Here is a 24996-nt window from a genome sequence, read left to right on the forward strand (position 1 = left end):
CCAGGTGTGACGGCTCACGTGTGTAGTCACCAGCACCTAGGAGGCTGAGGCAGGAGGATTGCCATGAGTCTGAGGCCACTCCGAGCCTATGGGGTGAGTTCCCGGCCAGTCTGGGCCACGGAATGAGACCTTGTCTCACAAAAAAATAAAATAAGAATAAAATAAAACAAATAGCACAATGATGCAAAAGGTCCATAGGCTGAGCTGAGCTGGAGTTTTAGAGAACGCAGGTACAGCCTGGCCTTAATAGGCATCTGCATTATGGTCCAGGATGGTAGAGTCAGGTGTCTCCCTTAGGACATCTGAAGCATCCATGTAGAGGTTTCCGCTGGACTTTGGGTGTGGGACCAACTCACAATCGTCTGGAAGAGGGTGTATGTGAGGTGTGTCTGTCCTTGGCTGTCCATCCCTCTCTCGCTTGCTCACTTGTGTGCAGCCCTGTTATCCTTGCTTGCGTTTCACTACCATCTGCTAACAGCTGTCTTTTGTTCCTCAAGCTTGACAAACAATACCCTTGGTTATAAAGAGGACTATTTATAACCAGCAGAAAGCATAAACAATGATTTGACTGTTATAGTAACATTTTTGGGATTCATTTATTATTTTTTTACAGCCTCATTAAACATGCGTTCTTTGAAGTTTGTTGCTTTCAGCCTGCACACCCACATTTGGGTGGTTTTACTTTCCTTGTCTGCTTTCTTATTCCTTTTTGGAAACAGTGCAGGAGAGAGAAGCCAAAGGCTTTCTGGAAGCCTTGGGAAGTTTCTCTGTCTAGCCTTAGCTCTCCTGGATTTGCTTTGTAGACCAGACTGGCCTTGAACTCACAGCAATCCCTGTGTCTTTGCATTACAGCAGTGCACCACCACACCCGGTGTACACATCAGGCTCTTATAGCTCTTTTTTAGGGACTAAAAATGGACCCAGAGACAGACTAGCAGCAACCAGAGTGCCTAGTGTAGAAAGGATGGAGACCACACCATCCTGCTCAGCTTTTGCAGATGGAACCGCTTGGAGGGACAGGCGGAGTGTCAGGACACAGGACTGCCTGAGCACTTAGAGCCTGTGCGTCGCCTGCTTTTCTCATTACTGTGACAAGATCCCTCACAAAAGCAACCTAAGACTTTGTCTTGGCTCACAGTTTAAGGGTACAGTTCATGGTGAGGAGGTCACGTGAGGCGGCTGGTCGAGCTATATCTGTGGTCAGGAGGCAGAGGAGAGCAGTGTATGTTGCTACCCAGCTCACACCCTCTTGCCCTAGGGCGTGAGACCCTAACCCGTGGGATGGTTCTGCCCCGGGGTCAGGGTAGCTCTTGCCACTTCAGTTCACCAAATCTAGAAGCTTCCTCACAGGCATGAGTAGAAGCCTGTCTCTTGGGCGGTTCTGGATACGTGAAGCGGACAGTATCAGCTGCTGTACTGTGGCTTGGGATTCTATTCCCAGCAAAGCGCCCGCCCCCCTCCCCCACCCCCTACAATCCACTGGGACTTCATTGTTACCTTTACCTGCCATATATTTATTTAGCTGTGTCAATGATTTCCAGAAATCATAATTCAAAAATGTAAAAAGAACAAGTTGGAGATCCCTAGGATCCTTCCAGGCTGAGGCCTGTGTGGTTCACCCTCAGCCTTACATGTTTGCAAATTCATCTTGTAAACTTTTTAGGTTAAGTTTGGGCTATTTTGCTCATATTACTTTATAATCTTTTTTTAAAAACTTTATTTTATGTGTGTGAGTTTTTGCATATATACATATGTATATATATACACATATATGTATATATATGTGTGTGTGTATGTGTGTGTGTGTGTGTGTGTGTGTGTGTATCACATGTGTGCAGTGCCCGGGAAGCAGGAAGAGGGCACTGAATCTCCCTGAACCTGGAGTTAACAGTTATAAACTGCCATGTGGGTGCCTGTAGCCATCTGTAACTCTAGTACCTGGGACCTGGTGCCCTCCTCTGGCCTCTGAGATCACCGCAGTACATGGTATACTTAACACACATACACATAATTAAAAATACATTTAAAAATCCTTAGGTATTTGGGAAGAAACTGCCCCCTTGGCTGCCCTCCTACAGAGAGCATGGCAAGGGTGTGGTCCCGCACGCTGGTCCTCATCACCGGAAGCATACTTGGAGCTTCGGTCGCAATACCAGATGGGGCTGTGGACTCCTTGTTGCATGTGTGGAGACTTGCATGTGCCACCTCCACAAAGGGGTCACCTATTCCACCTCACTGTGCCCAGTCCCATTTTGCCCATCCCTGGAGTGTGAGTCTGGACAGGGAAGGCGGGGCTGGTCTGGGAGACAGCTGTGGGGACATGTCCACAGGTAGGTGTGCAAGCTCCCGTCACAGCACCGCGCACTGGCCTCTTTACCTCATAGCCAGTATGTTGTCATCCGGCCTCCAGACGACGCCTTTGATTACCTGCAAGCCATTATCAAAATAAGTCCCTCCCTCTAGTCTTCATCTGCTGGGCTTCATTATCAGCCAGCAACTTGGCAGGATTTCTGTTGGAGCCATGGGGCACTGGACGGGAGGGGGGCTGTAGCAGGAGAAGGCTGAGTTGAGGATTGGGGCAGGCAAGGCTACCTGATGCAGGGTCTTGGAGTGTCACTGCTGGCACCTCAGGTGGCATGGTGAGAATCTGTAAGATCAGCTCCTGTCAGGTGAATCCACCTGCGCCGGGGCGCATTGGGCCACGAAGACTGAGCCCTGTCATCTCCATGGCCATTGGCTGTCAGGCTGTTGACAGGCATCTCTAGAGAGCATGCTGGTGACTGGGACGGGGCAGAAGTGCTGCCTTCCCTTAGCAGGGCTTTCCTCAGAGAAGCGTGTCCTGCGCCCTCTGTTGTGCAGGAGGACCCTCAGGGAGTGAGGGACTGAGGGTGGGGGGTGGTGATGTCACTAGGAGAAGCATCACAGCACCATCTCACAGCAGCCGCAGCAGCCCGGGGAGCTCGTAGAGATTTTTCCCTGGGTAAAACTGGAATTCATGGCTGCAACAAGGAAATAAACCCCAGAGTGAGCCAAATACGAAGCAAAGCTGAAGAAAAGTGCTCTGAGAGGGAAACCACTTGATTTGACAAGCGTGCCCTCCAGAGAGTCCATTTCCTCTCTGCAGAGGAATGGAATCTGTGGCTCTCGGGTTAGATCTCTGCAGCTGCTAAGAAACCATCTTGGGTTTGTTTTTGTTTGTTTGTTTGTTTTGGTTTTTCGAGACAGGGTTTCTCTGTGTAGCCTTGGCTGTCCTGGACTCGCTTTGTAGACCAGGCTGACCTCGAACTCACAGAGATCCACCTGCCTCTGCCTCCCGAGTGCTGGGATTGTAGGCGTGCGCCACCACGCCCGGCTTGGTTTTTGTTTTTGTTTCCCCCTAACATTGCCCAGAGTGTAATATGTAGCAAGCTTTAAAGAGTTTTTCTCAGTAAATAAAATTGTGAGATAGATTTGTAAGGTCGCTTCTTCATGTAAGAGGCTGGCATGCTAGCAACACTGTATCCATAAGTAACCATGCCTTGATTGGAGCGGCTTGGGGAGGCTTCATCTGGCCCCTGAGTGAGCACAATTTATTGTCTTTGGTAAGTTGCTTTTCAGAAAATACACATGGCCTCAGCAAGTTTCTGTCAGTAGAGTCTGAAGACTGCTGTTTTTCATCAGTAAAAGTGGATGAGGTGCCAGAGCCTGCCTTCTCTCCCAGCCTTCTCCCTCCCTCTGTCTCCCCATCTTTCTGTCCTACCTCAGTGGGAAAGGCATCTTGTTTTTGCCATGGCTTGCCCATACTGTTCCTTGTCTGCAGTGCCTTCCTTTTTGGTCACAGACTAGATGTTTGTGTGTTTGTGTATGAGGCCAACAGGAGGCACTATGCGTTCTACTGGGGTCTTTTTAGGGGAACTGGCTCTAATCCGAGTGGGATGCAGGCAAACCCAACAGCTGGGAAACTGCCCCAACCACATCCCGTAACACCTGGCGTGGGGGCAGACTCACAGAGGCTGAATGCCGAACACAAGGCTTACTTTTCCATCACTCATCTCCAGTTGCTTGTTTCCTGGCCTCACCAGGAATGCAGCCGTCCTGGGACATGCTCTGGAGGGCTCTGCTGCTCTCACGCACTGTACTGGATCACAGACCACTTAGCACTGTCCTGTCTGTGGGAGCTGTTGTCCACAACCTCCCTCCCCGCATGCCTCTGCAGCCTCTGCAGCCTCTGCAGACTGGAATAGCTTGTTGCATACAGGTTTTCCCAGCACCAGAATGGGAGGACAGTGTCACTGGGAAAAGAGTTAGCCTGGGCACAGACTCCAGCCCTGTCCCTCAGAGGGTGCCGTGGGACAGTGTCGTGGGACTGTGTGTCCGAGCCATTTGACTGGTTGCCATCTGTAAAGTTCCCCCAGGAATGTGGTGATGAGCTCCAACCGTCACTAGCTGTGTTCCAGGCACACAGTCAGCTGAATTAAGGCTAGTGTCCCACCAGTAACTCTGAAGTAAAGGGCCTCTGGAGTCGAGGGTAGCACCTGGCAGCTTCTTTCCTAAAGGGGAGGGAGGGGTGGAAGTTAAACACGTTTCCTCCAGCCAAGTGTTTGCCCTGCGTCTGTGATGCTAGTCTTTGAGCCTCGGCGTGCATGTAGAGTGGGCGGGTAGCGGTCACTTTTGCACCTCTGGTTCTGAATTGTGCTGAGTTTAGGTCACAGCTGGCTGTCCTTCCACTGGTCTGAGTTCGTTCCCAAGTCTGGCTGGGTCCCAGATGAAAGCCCCAGGGGAGGGGCAGGGGGTGAGGGTGGGGTGAGGGCTGTCCTCACCAGGGACTTTATCCCATCTTCCCTATTGTCTTTGTAAGAACTCATAATTTGAAGCTTAGAAAAGAATGGCTGTTGCCACAGACGGGGCAATTAGAGGAGCCGGAAAGCTCTAACTGCGTTTAAAAATACTCCGGCAGACTTGGGGTGTAGCTCAGTTGGCAGAGCGCTTGCCACACGTGCATGAATCCCTCAGGTTTAACTCCCAGCACCATAGGAACCAGGCAGGGTGGGGCATGCCTGCAATCTCAGCCCTTAGGAAGCAGAGGCAAGAAGTTCAAGGTCAGCCTCAGCTACCCACTGAGTTCAAGGCCCGGCTGGGGTATATGAGATTTTGTCTCAAAACCACATATAAATGCTATTGTACTTAGACCGTATCAGTCTCCCTTTTGAGGTATGTGGGGACTGTGCCCCGTGTAGTTCTGGGAGTGCCTAGCTCAATCCACACTCAGAAGGAAAGAGGAGCGGGTCGTGAACATGTCCCTCAGCCATCCATATTCACTGGGCACTTTTGTCTCAGGCCTGTGGGTTACAGTGGTCAGATGTGGCCTGGCCGCAGGAGACAGAGCTCAGAGAGTTTGTATTTCTACATCTAGCTGTGAACCGAGTTGGGGTTGTGGGGTTGTGTCCTCTGGTACCAGGGGACTCTTCTGATAAAACAGACCCAGCTGGAGAAGTGAGCAGTACGTTGCTCGGGGTGAGACTGCTGAGCTCTTTCTATGTCTTACACTGTATTATCAGTCAGTTTTCTTGATGCCATGAGCAGACACTTGGCAGGAAGCAGCTTTAGTTGGAACAGTCTGGGATCACAGTTCTAAGGGACACAGTCCACTGTGGGCTGGGGGTGGGGATGGGGAGCGGAGGGCGAGGTGCGGAGGCAGGAGCATGAGGCTGGTGGTCACATTGTATCCATGGAAAGGAGTGGGGCGAGACGAATGTCGATGCTCACTTTCTCCTTTTTTATTCAGTCTGGTGCCCTAGACTATGGGATGGTGCAACCCACGTCCTGGGGATGAGCCCTCCCTCCTCCCTCAGTTAAATCTCTCTGGAAATAGCCTCCCAGGAGCATTCCCTGATAATGTAAAACGCAGTCAAGTTGACAGTGGATGCTAACCACCGCAGCCACTCCCAGATGCATGGCCTTGGAAATAACCCTTTAACCAACAACAAGTTCCCTCTGCGGCTTAGTTTCCCCTTTGGGTAAATGGGTTAATAACAGAACAGATTGCCTGGAGATGGTATCCATGCAGGGAACAAATAAATCGAGATACCATTCGGGAAGCGGACAGAGCACACGCCTACGTGTGAACTCATGCTAAATGCTGTGTGTGTTAAGTGAAGTGGATTCCACATGCTTATAACTATGGGTAAATAAGCAAAGTGTTCCCTTGGTGGTGCTTTCGGAGCTAATACTCTTGAGGTGTGGCCCAAACTGTGGACAGGAGGCTGCAGGCTGAGTCCCCACAATCCTGCAGCTCCTGCCCTGGGGCGATAGGACTGCCTAGCTTGCACATCTCTTCTGACCTTTGCCCTTTCAGCTCCTGGGTCTCCTGCTCCTTGCTCTGTCCCAGCCCAGTGCTCACTGTCAAACGAGGACACTGAGGCTTGTGCCTTGTCACTCTTGTGCTTCCGAGCGATGCCATCCTCTCGGGATCGGTTTCTGTACCCCCCAACTCCCCTTTCTCATTTTCTCCTTTCTCTTCTCTCCCAGCAGGGCGTGGGTGGGTGCACAGGGGATGGGAGGGATATAATTAGCATCCAGGGAGAAGCAGCTCCAGCCTGCATGCTTTTCTGGGACAGCACTGTGATGAGGAGGACATGGGTATCCAGGGACCAAGCTCTCCCTGCTGCCAGGGGCTCCAGCTGACCTGCAACCTCTTCTCCCCCAGTGCAAACCCAAAGTCAAAGCAAGTGGAGGGCCTGATGGTGGGGCGGGGATCTCTGTGGCCCCCGTGAGCCTGGCTGTGTGTCCAGAGGATCTATATGAGCTGTGCCAGGCTGTGCCGTCGGGCCTTCTAGCTGGATGTGTTTAGGTACGTGGGAGACAGCCCCATGTCCGTGTCCAAGTGGGTCCATCTGGGAAGGAAGCCTGGTGCTGCCCTTCCTGCATACACACTGGCCAGACAGAGCCAGCTCCCATGTGGGTAGTGAACATAGAATTAGGTCCATACCAGGGGTCAGAGGTCAGGCAGAGGACCAGTTACACCCACACCCATCTGTTGTGTCCCGTGTGGGTCTCAGTGACATCATTTCACCATCACCCTATCTCCCTCAGTCTTGCTGTTGCTAAGGAGCTGTGTTTGACCAGGGATCTGGCCCTGTCTTAACTTTACCCTTTTGTTTGGGTTGGAAGAGCCAGACCTGTTCACTGGGCCCTGTAAAGCCTCTGGCTTCTCCAGACTCAAGACCCGCCTGAGCCACTCCTTTTTTTGATCGCTTCTTTGGGATCCCAGTTATTTTTTAAGTGCTGGGGCAGGGTTATGAGGATAGAAATGTGTTTTCTGTGTCCAGCCTGTACTCCTGTTTCAGCTGATCCTGGTCCCAGACTGAACCCCGGCACCTCTGACTGCCCTGTGTCTTCCTCTATCCCCCATTTCCTGAGAACCCTTGACAGGGTTTAACTCTGGGCCTATACCTTGCTATGTAAATCAGGCTAGCCTTGAACTCACAACAGTCCAGTTTCCAAGTGCTGGGATGACAGGTGCACGCTGCACTGCGGGCCTTTCTATATACCACCCTTCACCCAGTGAGATTCCTAGTGTTTCCAGAGAGAGAGAGAGGCAGTTTGTGGTAATATGGGACACACTCTACTTATGGTTTTAAACTTACTTGATTTAACCCGGAGAGGAGTGAGTCCAGTGTTTTAAACTCTGCATCTAAAACACGAGTCGGTCTTTAGCTGTGCCACAACTGCTGACAGCATCTCCCCCCAAAACATATTCACATAGCTGGCTGCTCCAGGATGCAAGGAGATGCTCTTCCGTTCCAGGAAGTGGAGCTGGGGACTCGTACTGCCTTGGCAGGCGTTTATTGATACACACATGAGTGGCCGTGAAGTATGTGTTGCCTGAATGACGAATGAGCAACGCAGCATGTCACCTGCAGCCCAGATTGGCCCTGCCCGTGTGAGGCTGTGTGGTCCTTGCTCCTCTTTGAAAACTGTAAAGGTTGTATGGTGCCTTTGGCTTAGCGGTTGAGATGAAGGCAGAGGGAAGTGAGGGAGGGGCCAGGAGTGCCCCCCCCCAGGGGATAGAGGAAAGAGGGAGAGAGGACAGAAAACAGGGCTGGACCCGGAGTTGCCCCCCAGGCACACTCTGTGTTTGCTGCTTCCTGTCCAACACGCAAAGCACCCTGACTTTTCAGTGGGCTCTGTACATATACATGCAGTGAACCCCTATTTGTCCTGTCAGTCCTGCATGGCACCACTGACAGTATGGTGGACGTGGCTGATCCATACCTGTCACCGAGCAGTGGCACGGGCACCTCACTTTTCTCACTGAACTCATCAAAGATGCCCTTTGTGTCTCATGGAGCGTGCTCACTATCCCGCCCCCCTGTGATAACCTCCACTCTTGCTGCCTATAGGTTAAGTGTTGAGCACACCACACCCTGAGCTCGAAGAAAAGGAAAAACAGGACAGCCATGACTTTGGTCTACTTGCTTCAGTGGGTGTCAGAGAGCAGGTGGCGCAGGCAGCCACATCTGAGCAGGACCCGGGACCAATGCAAAGAGGGCAGGCTGTGGGGTTGGATGAAGGAGGCTCCAGCAGGGGCTCTGAGCTCAGTAGGCTACTAAGAGTCAGGGGAAGGAAGCCACGTTAGGGGACTGAGCAGTGAAGGCAGGACCTCAACACCATGGCCTGTGGCGTGGTACTGTGGCTGTGAACATAGACCTTCCACTCTTACTAGATCCTAAATACAAGTGGCACCTCTTCCTTCTCTCCCACCACCCCTGCCCCAGGCCTCCCTGCGGTTATGACATAGGTCTCTGCTCCCTTCAGTTCCCCCCACTGGGTCCCTTTATCTTTTTCACCCCATAGCAGGAGGCTGTCTTGGAGGAGAGAGACACATGGTTGCTGTTCCCACGGGGCGTGTAGCATTCTTAGTAATCTCCACAGGAAGCAGGCGAACTCCCATACGGGGCTTCAAAGCCAGTCAGCTATACGTCACCGAGAGAGCACAGGCTATGCCCTGCTTCTGCCATTCTCTCTGAATCGGGGTAGTGTCCCCTGGGGCTGAGGTCAGAATCTATAGGCTATGTTAGAAAGCTAAGTGGGGCTGTGGTGAGGAGCTGGATCAGCCACTTACCTCCTTCCTCATGACAACCAACCTGTGTCACCACATTCCAAGTGGCAGGAATCGCAGCAACCCAGAAAGACCAACAGTGGAGTGTGTCAATCTGAGCAGGTGGCGGGGCAGGAGCCAGCCACTGTGCAGTGTGTTCACGAAGCAGGCTGGAGTAGGCCTCGTATTACCTAAGACATAACTTTAGGAAGAGAAGCCCCCGGGCCTCTCAGTCAGCATGATGCAGCAGTCACAACGCTAGCGCTCCTCCTCACCGAACACCATTCTGAATAATTTATGGCTCTACCCACAGGAGGCTGCCAGGCCTACTGAAATGCAGAGATGCTCACCGGGGTAGTTTGGCACACCAGTAAGCACGGCCCTGTATTTCAGCATCCCCATGCCAATTGGACCGCCTCCTGGGTCACATTGGTGCTCTGGTGCCAGCTAGGCTGCCTTTCACTGTGGCTGGGGACGGTGAATGCGGTGGCTGCCTTCCTGTCTAGGTGAACTGAAAACAAGAGTTTGCTTTGCAAAACCATTAGTGAGTTCATATAGGTGCAGACCCAGGAATAGTCAAGCCTTAGGCGTGTCTCCTTGTACCAGTGCTGTGCTGGGCATCTGGTGTATGGCCTCAGCCATTTTACTCTGTGAACAGACTTTCAAAATTGACTTCACTCAGTCCATTCTACAAAGGGAAAATGACAACTGGGAGCAACTAGCAAGCCTGATGTCCAGTGAACTAAACTGTAAGGAGCTGGGCCGTGGAGGTGGCACGGTAGTTAAAGTGCTTACCATGTGAGCATGAGGACTCGGGTTTGGATCTGTATTGGTGAGCTCTGGGTTTGATTGAGAAACCTTGTCTCAATGAACCAGATGGAAATGAGTGATTAAAGTCCATTCCTGATTCCAGCCTTGGGCTTCCATATGCATGTGTGCACCCACATACACGCAGACATACACACGCATGCATGTAAAATGGAAACAGAAAAAAAAAGGTAGCTGCATTCCTGGGTCTGGCCACTGCTCCAAAGCCTGGCTCTCTCACTGGCTTTATCTGTGAGCAGGTTGGTTTTCTACAGACCACACAAGCTGAATAGTACACACGGTTTTTATTTAAAAGTTGCCACACAGATGCAAAAGAAAGCTTATCTTCCACAAATCAGAGCGCGCTGCTTTAAGCCTGTTTGATAGAATTGCAAACAGTAGCACTTAGGAATCATAGCAGGTGTGCATGTGTGCACACGCACCACATGCGTGCACATGCACATGTGTGCACACATTCCCTGAGGAGGAGAGACAGAGTCCTCGAATAACACAAAAGCAGCGGTGGGTTTAAGTAGGAGCCATACTTGAGTTTTAAACCGGATCTTTTCTGTGGCTAGCAGTATGTCAGATGATAAATCTTCCGGGGTTTGCAACAGTGATGCTGAGCTATGGCTCCCCACCCCCACCCCCCCCTTGTCAGTTGCCCTTGTGAGGAGACCAGCTGACATGATGCCATTTGCTGCCACTGAATTAGAATAATCTAGTTAAGGGGCACATGCATTTCCCACTTAAGATGTTTTTGGTTCATGGTAAGAGTGTAACAGTAAATTGAGTGTGTGCGCAACATGTGCAAAGAGGCTGTATCAGCCCAAATTTGAGGCCTGTCTCCTTTGGTGAAACTGTCTTACACTACTCCCTCTGAAGTAGTTTACAGTTACGTGAGGATGCTTGGTAAAGCTCGCTCTCTAGTGGCTGCGACTCAAACTCTGGAGTTGCGGAGTCCCCTGACTGCCACAGCCGCTGGAGAGTGACAGCCGAGCTGTGTGTGCTTCCTCCTCTCCATAGGTGTCCTCAGATCAGTCCTCACTGGGGGGGGGGGGGGGGCTGCATTTAGCAGGACTCTTGTTTGCCTAGATTCCAGAAAAGGTGTTGCCGCTGATGTCCTCTGGGGTGTGCGAGGGGAAAGCCTAAGTGTGATGGGTCTGGCAGCACAAGGACCAGGGAACAGGAGGATAGCGGTGGAGGGAACAGAACAAGCAGCTTGGGCTACGAGAGGGCAGGAGGTGAGGTTGATGGGTATGTTCTGGGAGACAGGGGCATGCGGGCAAGGCAGGAGCATCTGAGTGACAGGAGGAGCATCTGAGTGACAGGAGGAGCATCTGAATGACAGGAGGAGCATCGGAATGACAGGAGGAGCATTTGAGTGACAGGAGGAGCATCTGAGTGACAGGAGGAGGATCTGAGTGACAGGAGGAGCATCTGAGTGACAGGAGGAGCATCTGAATGACAGGAGGAGCATCTGAGTGACAGGAAGCCTAGGGGATGGAAGAGCTGGGCCGTGCCTTCCATATGGTCAAGGTGTCAGATGCAGGGGGGAGGGAGGCTAGACAGGGCTGCCGGCCTGAGGCAAGAGGACCCAGCCCCTGTCGGGTGGTGATGGCTTTGGGATTGAGCACTTCCGCCTGTCTTCCGGTTTCAGGTCCAACCAGAAAGATGCCCCCCAGCGCTAGCGCAGTGGACTTCTTCCAGCTCTTTGTTCCGGACAACGTGCTCAGGAACATGGTGGTACAGACCAACATGTACGCCAGGAAGTTCCAGGAGCGCTTTGGCAGTGACGGCACTTGGGTGGAGGTGACCTTGGCTGAGATGAAGGCCTTCCTGGGCTACGTGATCTCCACCAGTGTCTCACACTGCGAGTCGGTACTCAGCATTTGGAGCGGAGGCTTCTATAGCAACCGGAGCCTCGCCCTCGTCATGAGCCAGGCCCGTTTCGAGAAGATCCTCAAATACTTCCATGTTGTGGCCTTCCGGTCCAGCCAGACCACGCATGGGCTCTACAAGGTCCAGCCCTTCCTCGACTCCCTGCAGAGCGGCTTTGATGCTGCTTTCAGGCCATCTCAGACCCAGGTGAGGCCAGTGTGCACTCGGGTGTGTGCACTTGCATGTGCGTGTCTCCACATGTGGGTCTATGCATGCATATGTGTTTGTGTGCGTGCATGCATGTGTGTGTACACTTACGTGTGTGTTTCTTCACACATGCACCTATGCATATGTGTGTGTATATATGTGTGTGTGCTTGCATGTGTGTGTCTCCACATGTGGGTCTCAACATGCATATGTGTTTCTGTGTGCATGATGCATGTGTCTCTCCACATATGTGCTTATGCGTGCCTGTGTGCATGTCTCTCTGTGTGTGTGTGTGTGTGTGTGTGTGTGTGTGTGTGTGTGTGTACCACTGAATGTCCTTTCTCCTTGTAGAGCCTTACTTTCTCCAGTGACTTGAACAAGTCACTTCAGGGTCACCAGCCATACTGCTGACCTTACGATCCAAACATGTTTATAAGGGAGGGCGGGGGCTTGAACTCCAGTCCCCAGACAGTTGGAATTCAACCCTTTGCTCAGAGCTACGGCTCCCCTCTTTCCACATCCTTCCCTTCCATGGCTCCTGCTGCCTCAGGGTCACAATCCTGCTGTGTGGAAGAGACTCAGGTCAACCCTTTCCTGATGGTGAAGGAGTGAGATGGGATCGTAGAGATTCCTTACGTTGTTGGCATTTCCTGCATGCAGAGGTCGGCCTGGCCACTCGGGGAAGAACCCATGGCCTCTCACAGGGTCTGGTAGCCAGCACCCCCCCCTGCCTGCTCCTCCCAAATACGCTTAACCTACTCAGAAGGTGGAGGCCCTGGTGGCTCCCAGCTCCCGCCCCACACTGCCTTTCACGTCCACCTGTCCTCAGTGCTGTCACACCTGGTCTGGTGTCAGAATCCCAGAATTGCTCTGTTGATGTAGCGCATGGAGGCGGGGGCTGACACCTGTAAAGTTTGGCACCTAGGGAAGTGAGCTGAGCTCCCTCTGTGGAGAGAGTCCAGTTGCACAGTCGCATCATGTTTTGTGCTCATAACTGTTCTTTCGGAGGCTTCGGCGGGCCCCACTCCCAGTGGTCTCTTCTGCACAACCGGAAAGTTCAGGGCTTTGCGGGGATGTCACTATGTCTCGGGTCCGTGGGCTTCCCTACTGTTCTAGAACCTGCCAGGTGCCTTGTGAGAGGCAGAGACGGGGTTGTGGGAGGGGGTGGCAAGCTGCGTTCTTGCCTGGGAACGTCTCTTTCCTTCTTTCCCTGTTGAAGTGATGCTCTTCCCCATACCCTTGTCAGATGGAGTTAGATTTGCTCTGGTTCTCAGGAGTGAGCCAGGGCCTGCTCCCTTGTACCCCCATCCTGCCTCCGCCCTCAACACACAAGTGCTCACGCACATGCGCAAACACACACACACATACTTAGGTGCACGAACTCGCGGCATGCAACCTTAGCAGCTAGCATTCCAGCAAGTGTTACCCTTTGCGGAAGGTTTCACAGAGACCCCCAGAAGACCCCAGAATCTGACAGCAAGCAAAACAGCTGTTTTTGTGTGTGATGTCCACACACAAGTACTCCCATCAAAACCAGAGCCAGACTAATCAGAAAAATATCCCTGGAGAGGGATTATGCAAATAAGTAAGAGATGTCTCATCTACTGTGTGCTGCCTGGCATGCCCCAGTGTGGCTTGTCACACAGAGGGGACTCAGGGATGGCACTGTTTTCCCAGAGGAGGAGGAGTGAGACTCAGAGATGCTTGCTGGTCCTGCTGTGACATGTTATAAATGTGCTTGAAAATCATGCAGAGATGGACTCCCTCCCTCGCTCTCTTGCTCCCTCACTGAGGAGAGCACTGTTCTTGGATGGCAGAGAAACAACAGACTCATGGTCTAGGCAAGGAGGCGGGGAGGGGCCAAGCAGGGAGCTGGGGACACCTCCATGCCATCTTCCCTGGTCCTATGACGTGCTTAGATCGTCCATTTTGCTAGATGGTTCCGCATGGGGCTTTTTATGTTTCATAAGCTGCAAGGAGCCAGGAATGTGAGCGTCCTGACTGTGGCACAGAAAGGGCCACCATGCCTGTTCCCACCAGAGGCTGGGCTCATACTGAAGTCACTTGGGGCAGTGCGTGTGCAGTAAAGTAAGGTGTGGCTGATGATTTTTTGTTTAAAAAGGTGTACTTTTCTTTATCTTGTGTATTTGAGTGTTTTGCCTGCATGTATGTAAGTGTGTGTGCACATGTGTAGGGGGGTGTGCATACATGTGTGCATTGCCCACAGATCAGAAGAGGGCATTGGATCACCTAGAACTGGAATTCACAATGTGGGTGCCGCCAGGTGGGTGCTGCAAACCAACCATGAGTCCTCTGCAAGAGGAGCATCTCTAATGCCCTGAGGCTGATGCTTTTTAAAAATAGAACCGGGGCTGGAGAGATGGCTCAGCGGTTAAGAGTACTGACTGCTCTTCTGGAGGTCATGAATTCAAGTCCCAGCAACCACATGGTGGCTCACAACCATCTATAATGTGATCTGATGCCCTCTTCTGGCCTGCAGGTGTACTTGCAGGCAGAGCACTGTATACATAATAATAAATAAATAAATCTTAACAAAATACAATAAATAAATAACTAAAAATAGACCCAAAGGCAGTGTCGCTCCCCCCACAAAAAAAAGTGCTGGGTCATATGTGCTAAGACCACCCTCCATCACCCAGGCCAGGCTACGGGCCGATGTTCTAGTGTCCCCAATGCAGTCCACGGACTGATGTGGCTTTTGGAGAAGACCCCATGCCCTGGGCTGGCTCAAACCTGCTGGGAAAGCCACAGTTGACCACCATCTCCAGAAGCTTAGCTCGTTGAAACTTTTTCTGCATATGGCCAAGCACTGTTTTAGATTTTATGTGGACTCTGTTGGGTCTTGTCCTGTCTTTCATGTGGCCACAGAGCTGCAGTAGGTGAGAACCGAAGTTTTGTTTACAAAAGTAGGCAGTGATTTGATGACCCTGAATCTAGAGCATCCTGCAGCGTTGCAATCAGTGTGTATACACGTCTTGTTAAAGTGCAGAGATGCACTCTGGTTCATAATTGTGGCATAGAGCAGGCGAGGGAATGAGGGAATTGCAGCATAATGCCACAATGTTCCTGAAAGCCCCCCAAGAGCTTTAGTTTGAAAAATCAACTTAGAGAGTTGTTGTTGTTTTTTTTAATTTTATTGTCCTGTCTTTGAAAAGGTCATAGATTCAGGTTATCAAGAAGTTGACATGCCTGGTGGTGGTGGTGGTGGCAGCAGCAGCGCACACCTTTAATCCCAGCACTCAGGAGACAGAGGCAGATGGACTTCTGTGAGTTCAAGGCCAGCTTGACCTACAGAGCAAGTTCCAGGACAGCCAGGGCTACACAAAGAAACCCTGTCTTAAAACAAAACACAAGCAAACAAACAAACAAAAAAGTTGGCATAGGTAAAGCACAGCTAATAAGTGTGCTTAGGCGTGAGGGGGCTGGAGAGATGGCTCGGTGGCTAAGAGTGCTTGCTTTCCTTGCAGAGGAGCCAGGTTCACTTCAGAGCACGCATATGGGACAGCTCACAACCATTGTGCTTCCAGGCCAGGGTATCAGATACCTCTGAAGACAGCTTCACTGGTGTGCACATCCCCCATACACACCTCGTACACACTGACGTGAGTTGGGCCTGAAAACCCCAGGCCACTGAAATAGGTCACTGATACAGTGAGTCTGCTCACACCTGGCTCCGTCTCTGTGATGCCGGGTTTTTGACATGACCCAAGGACCTAGAGTGCCAGACAAGATTGCTTCTGGGATAGCGGCTCTGAGTGTGTTGTCTCACGCCAGTGAAGATGAAAGGCCCAGCCAGTGTGGGGCCATGTAAGGTGGCTAGTAAGAACCATGTTCGGTGCCCGTGCTCCCCTGCTGAGCCTCCCCAGAGCAGCAGTGCAGATGAGGGGACTCCAGGTCAGAGAAGACAGGTGACATGGTCACGGTCACAGCCTGCTGAAGGTGTTGCTGGGAGTCAAGCTCACACAGCCCCGTGAGGACATCCGTTTCCTCCCCCTCCCCCTTTCCTGCAGGTGCTACACGAACCCCTGATCGATGAGGACCCTGTGTTCATTGCCACGTGCACGGAGCGAGAGCTGCGGAAGAGGAAAAAACGGAAATTCAGCCTGTGGGTGCGACAATGCTCGTCCACCGGCTTCATCATCCAGGTGAGCCGGGGCACTGTGGAGCGGACGGGAAGCGTCACAAGTGGGGTGCTCTGGGGTGGTATGCACGTGTTGGGGAGAAGGATGAGGTGCAATGCCAGGAGCCCAGGCTGTCGGAGAGTCAGTCAGTTCGCTGTCTTCCGGTGTCCCACGCGGCCCCTGCACACTCCAGCAGTGGCCAGTCTGGTCTCACTTTGCCTCCTGTTGGGGTAGCTAGTGCTCGGAGAGGACACAGCCATACCTGGCTCCACCCCTGTGATGGAGGGGTTTTGACATGACCCCAGGACCTAGGGTGCCAGAGACTCAGAAGCACCAAAGATGGACCTGGGACAGTGGCTCTGAGTTTGTCTTGGGCCAGTGAAGATTAGAGGTCACGGACAGCTGGAGGTTGTAAAGTGGAAGCAAACCCTATTAAGAAAAATTAGGAAAAGATGAGAGATTGAGGAACAGGAAAATAGCTGGAGCGGGTTCCAGGAGGAAAAAGACACCAGGCTTCCTTGACTAGGGTTCTCAGCGCACCATGGTAAGACGGGTCGACGGCTGCAGTAACCGCCTTGAGATTAGCTAGTTCTCTGACTGTCATGGGCCTAGCCAGTGGCGTGTCCACATACTGCATGCATGTCACCCCACCCCCAAACATGGAGATGAACTCTGTCCATCTCTGGGTTGTGTTTACTAGCAAAGTGCCTACCTTGACTGTCTGATCATACATGGTATGTTGCTACCTCCAACCCTGACTAAAAAGATAAATTAAAAAAAAAAAAAAAAAAACAAAGCTAGGCGTGGTGGTGCACGCTTTTAATCCCAGCACTCAGGAGGAAGAGGCAGGTGGATTGATGTGAGTTTGAGGCCAGCCTGGTCTACAAAGTCCAGGGCAGCCAAGGCTACACAGAGAAACCCTGTCTCGAAAAACAAAACAAAACAAAAATTTTTTTAAAAAATTAAAAACAAACAAAAAAAAACCCACTTCTGGGTGCCCGACTTCACAGTGGGCTTGTAGGCTGCATACAGCAAATCATCCTTGCAGAGCAGGAAAGCAGGGCTCCAAGCGTGTAACCGGCTTGCTCACAATTGCACAAGCAGTGAGCGATAGAAGCAAGCCTCCACTCTAGCACTCACACCCCCGTGTCTCCAGAATCTCTTCTGAGGGGATCTACGGAAGCCTCCTGCGAGCACCGGTTATGCAGACGTCCGTGGTGTGCCGTGTCCACACCTTGAGAAGGAAGTGGCTAGAATGCCTGGAGTGAGCAATGTCAGATGGTCCTGCAAATGTGCCCCAAGCCACGGCAGACTTAGCCAGTCTCCGGAGAGCCGGAGCCTGGCAATCTGCAAATCTGCACAGAAGGCAGTCCACAGTGACAACCACACAGTCGTGTCTAAAACTCACCAGTCTCCAGCTGCACTTGTCAGTGATGGTGACAAAGGTCTTTTGTTTGTTTCTTTGTTTTGTTGAGACAGGGTTTGTCTGTGTAGACTTCACTGTCCTAGGCTCACTGTGTGGACCAGGCAGGCCTTGAACTTACAGAGCTCCTCCTGCCTCTGCCTCCCCCTCCCCAAGTGCGTGCACCATTGTGCCTGGCTGAAAAGGTCTTTTATAATTCATGCCTCTTCCTAATTTCAGCACCCAAGCCCCCAAATCCCAGCGTATCTATAATACAGTAAATGCTTTATTATTTTTAAGATGTATTTACTTTCATTTTGCCTGTTTGAATGTATGTCTATGCCTGGTGCCTGTGCAGGCCAGAAGAGGGCATCAGATCTCTAGGAAGTGGATTATGGACCATTGTGAGCCACCATGTGAGTGCTGGGACCAAACGTAAGAGCAGCCGCCGTGTTTAACCACTGAGCCATCTCCATTGCCCCAGTAAATGCTTACTGTCTCTGTAGTTACTTTTCCTGTCACTAAGACCAAATACAGGACAAGTTCCTACCGGTTCAAGAGTAGGCAGACACAGTGGCGGCCGGAGCAGCTCAGGCCTGTGGCACTGGTGAGGTGGATGGCTGCATCGTGGTGACAGTCAGGAAGCCAAGAGCTCAACAGGGAAGAGAGACCAGGATGTGACCGTCAAGGCCAGCATAGCACTTCCTTCAGGAAGGCCCCACAGCCTCCCCAAACAGAGCCACCAGTGGGGACCGAATGTCCAGACACAGCACTGCACAGACAATTTCCCATCCTAACCGCAGCCTGCAGAAACAGCCCTCTGAGGATGTCTCTATAAAGCATGCTGGCCTAAGCTAGAGGGACAGCGACATAGACGACCCTCAGGGCTCCCAGAGAGTGGTGGGAACTCCGTGACCTACAGCCTAATCGCCAGGAGGTTCTTGCGAACCAGGTAGAAACACACCAGCTGATGTTTTGACTTCAGCCTTGTGGGCCCTGAACACAAAAGCCACTTGCGCCGTGGACAGGCTCCCATCCTGTAGTGTGGGGGGCCCAGTGGCTCTGCTGTTCAGCGCCACTTCTTACTGAAGTATTGCTCCTTCCATTGGAGACTTTGTTGCTAAGTTAGCTCCCCGTGCACTGACCGAAGCGCAGACTTGGGCCCTCATGTTCTCTGTTCTCACGGTCACCTGTGCTTGGTGGGTGGCCTCCCAAACTCATCAGCCCAGACATGGGAGCCGGGTCTTCCACGTGTTCCTTCTGGGCGCTTCTCAGAGAGCATTGCTGGAATCCCAGCTCCTGGCAGCTCTGGCATGGTCTGATTGCTCCAATGTCAGCATGAGGCTGATGACATAATGGGGCGGTTTCCCCACGTTCTCTGACCCCATGTTTCCTGCAGCCTCGGGCTGTGGTCCACGTCTCCCTTGGCACTCTGACCTCTCTGTGCATTTCTGTTGAAGATCTATGTCCACCTGAGGGAAGGCGGTGGCCCAGACAGCCTGGACGCTCTGAAGAACAAGACACAGCTCCACAGCGTGGTGGCCCGGAGCCTGTGCCGCAACGCGGCCGGGAGGAACTACATCATCTTCACGGGCCCCAGCATCACCAGCCTCACCCTGTTTGAAGAATTTGAGAAGCAAGGTTTGTCCAGTGGCCGTCCCAGCACGGCCAGCTCCTTGGGGGAAGTGATGAGAGGCTGAGGGGGACAGGAGGCGTGGCTAGCACAGGCCGCTCACACGTCTGGCGTCTCAGCGGCCCCGTGGGTCTGGGTTCTGGTGCTCTCCAGATGTGGGAGCCCTGGGCACACCATCTAGACACAGCATTGTCACAGAGCTCTGCCAGTCTTCTGGGCACTCCCGTGGGTGTCCTGTGCCGTGTGGTCCTGGCCATCAGAGTCCCTCGTCAAGAAGGGTTTGGAAAGTACAGTCGCTCAGCATCGCTGCTGAGTCCCCTCCCATCTGTGTGGTCAGGAACAATCCACAGGTCTCAGAAAGGTCCCAGGCTCCTCAGGGTGGGAGGCTCTGTTTGTTCCTCACAGACTGGATAAGGCCCCCCCACCCCCCTCCCCCACCTTCCCCCACCCCCACCCCCACCCCCATCGCTTTGGTGGATGCTGGATGTAAAAAATGCAGACCTAAGCGTCAAGCTGTGCTTGGAGACAGCCCAGAGTGCATCACACGTAGACAGAGGGTATAGAACTGAGGCATTTAGCCACGCCACATGTGGCTATCAGGCTTTAAAACCCAACCCTCTCGTATTGTGGAGGGACAAGCGGTTTACGTCGGGGCCTCAGGCACTGTGCTGAAGTGAGGGAGCAGCCAGCCTCTGAGCGCTGTACTGCAGTCCAGGTAAGGGTGACCCTCAGCCCTGGCCGGCGGCGCAGGCTCAGGGCTCATCTGTGGAGAGCCCAGCAAGACTGAGGAGGGAAGGAAAGCCACAGGAGCTGACCCTAGAGCACGAGACACAGAGCTCTGGCCAGCGGGGAGCTGGGCTGCTGCCTGAGCCCGTGTCTGTGGAGGCATGGACATAGAAGTGTAGCCCTTGGTGGCATGGGCACATGTATGTGATGGTCCACCTCTGAATTTGTTGTCATCACTAGGAGTTGGAACGTGCACGGGTATGTGTGTATACGTGTGTACGTGTGTGTGCACACATGAGTGTGTGTGTGTGTGTATGAGAGAGAGAGAGAGAGAGAGAGAGAGAGAGAGAGGCCAGATGTGCAGAGCTGAGTGAGTGTTGGTACCAGAGCATGGCTGGACCACTGAGGCTGCTCCCCAGGAGTCAGGAGGGTTGCTTCTGAGACCCGGGGAAGGTCCTTCTCTGCCTCAGCAAGCTAGGAGACGGGAAGAGAACCCCTGGCTGGAAGACAGTAGCTGGGTATGAAAATTTGCCTTTTTCAAGGGTTAGGTAATATGAAAATGACATCACTATGAATTTTTAGAGCCATCTAGAGTTGCTGAGCTCTTGGCAGTGGATCCTTGTACCTTGTCTGCAGTGACAGAGTCCCAGGCTCTGACAGGTGTGTCCGTCCCAAGGACTCTGGCTGCAGCCTCAGCACCTGCCCCATCTCAGCTGTGACTTAGGCCCTCTCCCTCCGGATTGCCACCTTCTTTTGTGACATACATGTCACAACCTAGCAAATACAGGTTCCCGGAAGCAGATGGGATATTATGCCCCACACTGCCAAGAAGAGCCCTGTTGCCAAGGGCCACACTGTTGCCACTAATCCATGGCTTATGTTCAATGTGGCCTTAGTGAACTTTGGGTGCGCTGTCATAGAGGAGTGGGGGGAGGGGGAGGGGAAAGGCCTCCGCAGCTGCTTCTGAGGGGTTGTACTCTCACAGTCTCTGCTGCCCTAGGCTGTGGGTTGGGGCACCCTGACGATGCCCATGTGAAATTTCGCATCTCTCTGCCAGGGATCTACTGCTGCGGCCTACTCAGCTCCAGGAAAAGTGACTGCACGGGCCTCCCTCCATCCATGCTCACCAACCCCACCACCCCACTTGCCCGGGGCCAGCACCAGATCAGGACGAAGGGGAACATGTCTCTGATCTGCTGGTACAACAAGGGTCACTTCCGCTTCCTGACCAACGCCTACTCCCCCGTGCAGCAAGGTGAGCAGGGAGTGTGAGCGTGGGTGGAGTGTGAGCGTGGGTGGAGTGTGAGCGTGGGTGGAGTGTGAGCGTGGGTGGAGTGTGAGCGTGGGTGGAGTGTGAGCGTGGGTGGAGTGTGAGCGTGGGTGGAGTGTGAGCGTGGGTGGAGTGTGAGCGTGGGTGGAGTGTGAGCGTGGGTGGAGTGTGAGCGTGGGTGGAGTGTGAGCGTGGGTGGAGGAGTGTGAGCGTGGGTGGAGTGTGAGCGTGGGTGGAGTGTGAGCGTGGGTGGAGTGTGAGCGTGGGTGGAGGAGTGTGAGCGTGGGTGGAGGAGTGTGAGCGTGGGTGGAGTGTGAGCGTGGGTGGAGTGTGAGCGTGGGTGGAGTGTGAGCGTGGGTGGAGTGTGAGCGTGGGTGGAGTGTGAGCGTGGGTGGAGTGTGAGCGTGGGTGGAGTGTGAGCGTGGGTGGAGTGTGAGCGTGGGTGGAGTGTGAGCGTGGGTGGAGGAGTGTGAGCGTGGGTGGAGTGTGAGCGTGGGTGGAGGAGTGTGAGCGTGGGTGGAGGAGTGTGAGCGTGGGTGGAGGAGTGTGAGCGTGGGTGGAGTGTGAGCGTGGGTGGAGGAGTGTGAGCGTGGGTGGAGTGTGAGCGTGGGTGGAGTGTGAGCGTGGGTGGAGTGTGAGCGTGGGTGGAGTGTGAGCGTGGGTGGAGTGTGAGCGTGGGTGGAGTGTGAGCGTGGGTGGAGTGTGAGCGTGGGTGGAGTGTGAGCGTGGGTGGAGTGTGAGCGTGGGTGGAGGAGTGTGAGCGTGGGTGGAGTGTGAGCGTGGGTGGAGTGTGAGCGTGGGTGGAGTGTGAGCGTGGGTGGAGGAGTGTGAGCGTGGGTGGAGTGTGAGCGTGGGTGGAGGAGTGTGAGCGTGGGTGGAGTGTGAGCGTGGGTGGAGGAGTGTGAGCGTGGGTGGAGTGTGAGCGTGGGTGGAGGAGTGTGAGCGTGGGTGGAGGAGTGTGAGCGTGGGTGGAGTGTGAGCGTGGGTGGAGTGTGAGCGTGGGTGGAGTGTGAGCGTGGGTGGAGTGTGAGCGTGGGTGGAGGACCCCTCATGCTGTCTGTGCTGTCCTGGGGACCGAGTGCCTTGACAAGCTGGGAGGATTTGACTGGCAGGTGGCTCTGGCCTCACCTGCTGGCTACGGTGAGAGGACTCCGTTGTTTAGGGCACCGCGATGGGCGACATCCTGGGCGGAGTTTGTGCATCATTCTGTCATCACAGACCCCTGGCAGCAAAGCGCCCGTGCCATCCTGCCTGCCAGGCGGCCTGCTGTTTTCCTCACTGTTTCTCTGGGGATCTAAAATCGATTCAGAGCAGAAGGACTTAATTAGCCCAGAGTCTGTATTTAAAGAAACTGACAGTCAAGGCAGTGTGAAACTGCTGGGGGGGGGGGGGGAGGCTTGCAGAGGAATCTGCAGAGATGCTGCCAGTGTGGTTTGCACACGAGCAGCTTGCATTCCTGTGTGCAAGCTGGGCATGTGACACATACGTTTCTGTGGCGTGGCATGTGTGTGGCGTGTATTTCGTGGCCCAGCGTGCGTGTGATCGTGTTGCATGTGTGGTCTATATGCGCTTCTGTGGCAACGTGTTTGTACTTACGTTCTCCGTATAGCGTGTGACTCTGTGTGTGACATAAAACTAACCGGCACAGCGGGAAACCCTCACCACGCCCAGTGCACATAGTGCTGGGAAGGACACCTCCATCTTTGTCCCCACGGCCTGCAGATGGTCAGCAGAGGACAAACATCACACAGCAGCAGTTGGCGCAATGAAATGGCCAGATCCCGCTGGTTCCCTTTTGGCCCCCAGGCTCTGCTGGCTGTTACTGTCGCCGCCTCCCTGGAGGTGCCTTGGCTGTGTTGCCTTTGACTGTGTAAGGGAAAGCATTCTGGGATGGATGAGAATTCAGGGGGGCAAGGTAGGGGACGTTCCATTCCTGGTCCCAAGGCCTCAGGAGAGGCCCCCCCAAGAGGTGTGAGGGAGTTGGGCCTGGTGCGCACCTGCTGGCCTCCTTGTTCCTCTGTAACATGGGTGCTCTGTTCCTGTCCCACCAGTCCTTGACCAATCCAACCAGGATGGGAGCTGGAATAGAGAAGCCTGCTTCCCCTCAGTTCTCCTCAGGACTGTCCGCATGTGCCTCTCAGAGTTGCCTGTGGGTATATGTCACTGTACTGAGGGAGTCTTGGTGGCAGATGGCTTTGCTGTTGTCCGCCTTCAGCACCTCTTCACACCTACCTGGTGTGAAGCACCTGGTGGACGGTGCTGGTCCAGTCACCCCCTTTCCCCCACAACAGGACCTGGGCGGGCGGGGTGGGGACTGAGCTCCTGTCTCCCACTCTCTCCAGGTGTCATCATCAAGCGCAGAAGTGGGGAAATCCCCTGCCCTCTGGCTGTGGAGGCCTTTGCTGCTCACCTCAGCTACATCTGTAGATACGATGACAAGTACAGCAGGTGAGTGTGTGGGCAGCAGGTGTACAGCAGGTGAGTGTGTGGGCAGCAGGTGTACAGCAGGTGAGTGTGTGGGCGGCAGGTGTGCATGTAGGTGTGTGGGTGGCAGGTGTGCGTGCAGGTGAGCGTGTAGGTGGCAGGTGTGCATGCAGGTGAGTGTGTGGGTGGCAGGTGTACAGCAGGTGAGCGTGTGGGCGGCAGGTGTGTGTGCAGGTGAGCGTGTGGGCAGCAGGTGTGCATGCAGGTGAGTGTGTGGGCGGCAGGTATGCATGCAGGTGAGTGTGTGGGCAGCAGGTGGGCATGCAGGTGAGTGTGTGGGCGGCAGGTGTGCGTGCAGGTGAGCGTGTGAGTGGCAGGTGTGCATGCAGGTGAGCATGTGGGCGGCAGGTGTACAGCAGGTGAGTGTGTGGGCAGCAGGTGTACAGCAGGTGAGTGTGTGGGCAGCAGGTGTACAGCAGGTGAGTGTGTGGGCGGCAGGTATACATGTAGGTGTGTGGGTGGCAGGTGTACAGCAGGTGAGTGTGTGGGTGGCAGGTGTACAGCAGGTGAGTGTGTGAGTGGCAGGTGTACAGCAGGTGAGTGTGTGGGCAGCAGGTGTACAGCAGGTAAGCGTGTGGGCGGCAGGTGTACAGCAGGTGAGCGTGTGGGTGGCAGGTGTACAGCAGGTGAGCGTGTGGGTGGCAGGTGTACAGCAGGTGAGCATGTGGGTGGCAGGTGTACAGCAGGTGAGCGTGTGGGTGGCAGGTGTACAGCAGGTGAGCGTGTGGGTGGCAGGTGTACAGCAGGTGAGCGTGTGGGTGGCAGGTGTACAGCAGGTGAGCGTGTGGGTGGCAGGTGTACAGCAGGTGAGTGTGTGGGCGGCAGGTGTACAGCAGGTAAGTGTGTGGGCGGCAGGTGTACAGCAGGTGAGCGTGTGGGTGGCAAGTGTACATGCAGGTGGCATTAGGTATATGAGGGGTGACACACAACAACACAGGCACAGTGGTGTGTAGGGAGGGTAGTGTCAGCCCTGACACAGTGAAGAGCACACATATGGAGCATGAGGACCTATGACGTAGTTCCTGGTTCTCGTGCTGGCCCCAGGGAGGCCTATACACTCCAGCCCACCTGAGGTACCTTTGCTGCTCATGCCCCAGTGCTGGTGGGTGCCTTGGCTCACAGTTCAGCCTTTATCCTCTCTGGCCTTTGTCTACCCTGTCCACCTCCCATCTGTCCACGATGCCAGGAGTCAGCGCAAGGCCTTTTTCTGAGTCCATAGGTTCCTTTACCCAGGAATGCCTGTGACCAGGTGTGGGCTTGTGCACACACGGCATACCCAAGGCACATGCAGTGTATTTAGTAGATATGTGTGGCTTACGTGTACCACAAAGCCACCTGCCAGGTGTCCTGATGAGCTCAGAGGAG

The 24996-nt window shown here is 53.7% G+C and overlaps 1 protein-coding gene across 1 annotated transcript in view; it reads left to right on the forward strand.

Annotated features, from left to right (window-relative positions):
* Positions 1-24996, forward strand: part of PGBD5 (piggyBac transposable element derived 5) — a 64581-nt gene that overhangs the window by 36480 nt on the left and 3105 nt on the right. Inside the window, exons 2-6 of the mRNA XM_084755962.1 lie at positions 11547-11974; positions 16006-16140; positions 18979-19159; positions 20935-21132; positions 23490-23595. Coding sequence (XP_084612088.1) covers positions 11547-11974; positions 16006-16140; positions 18979-19159; positions 20935-21132; positions 23490-23595 — 1048 coding nt within the window. The remainder of the gene's footprint in view (positions 1-11546; positions 11975-16005; positions 16141-18978; positions 19160-20934; positions 21133-23489; positions 23596-24996) is intronic.

Source organism: Acomys minous, assembly GCF_964271855.1.
Source record: "Acomys minous genome assembly, chromosome: 14".
NCBI lineage: Eukaryota > Metazoa > Chordata > Mammalia > Rodentia > Muridae > Acomys > Acomys minous.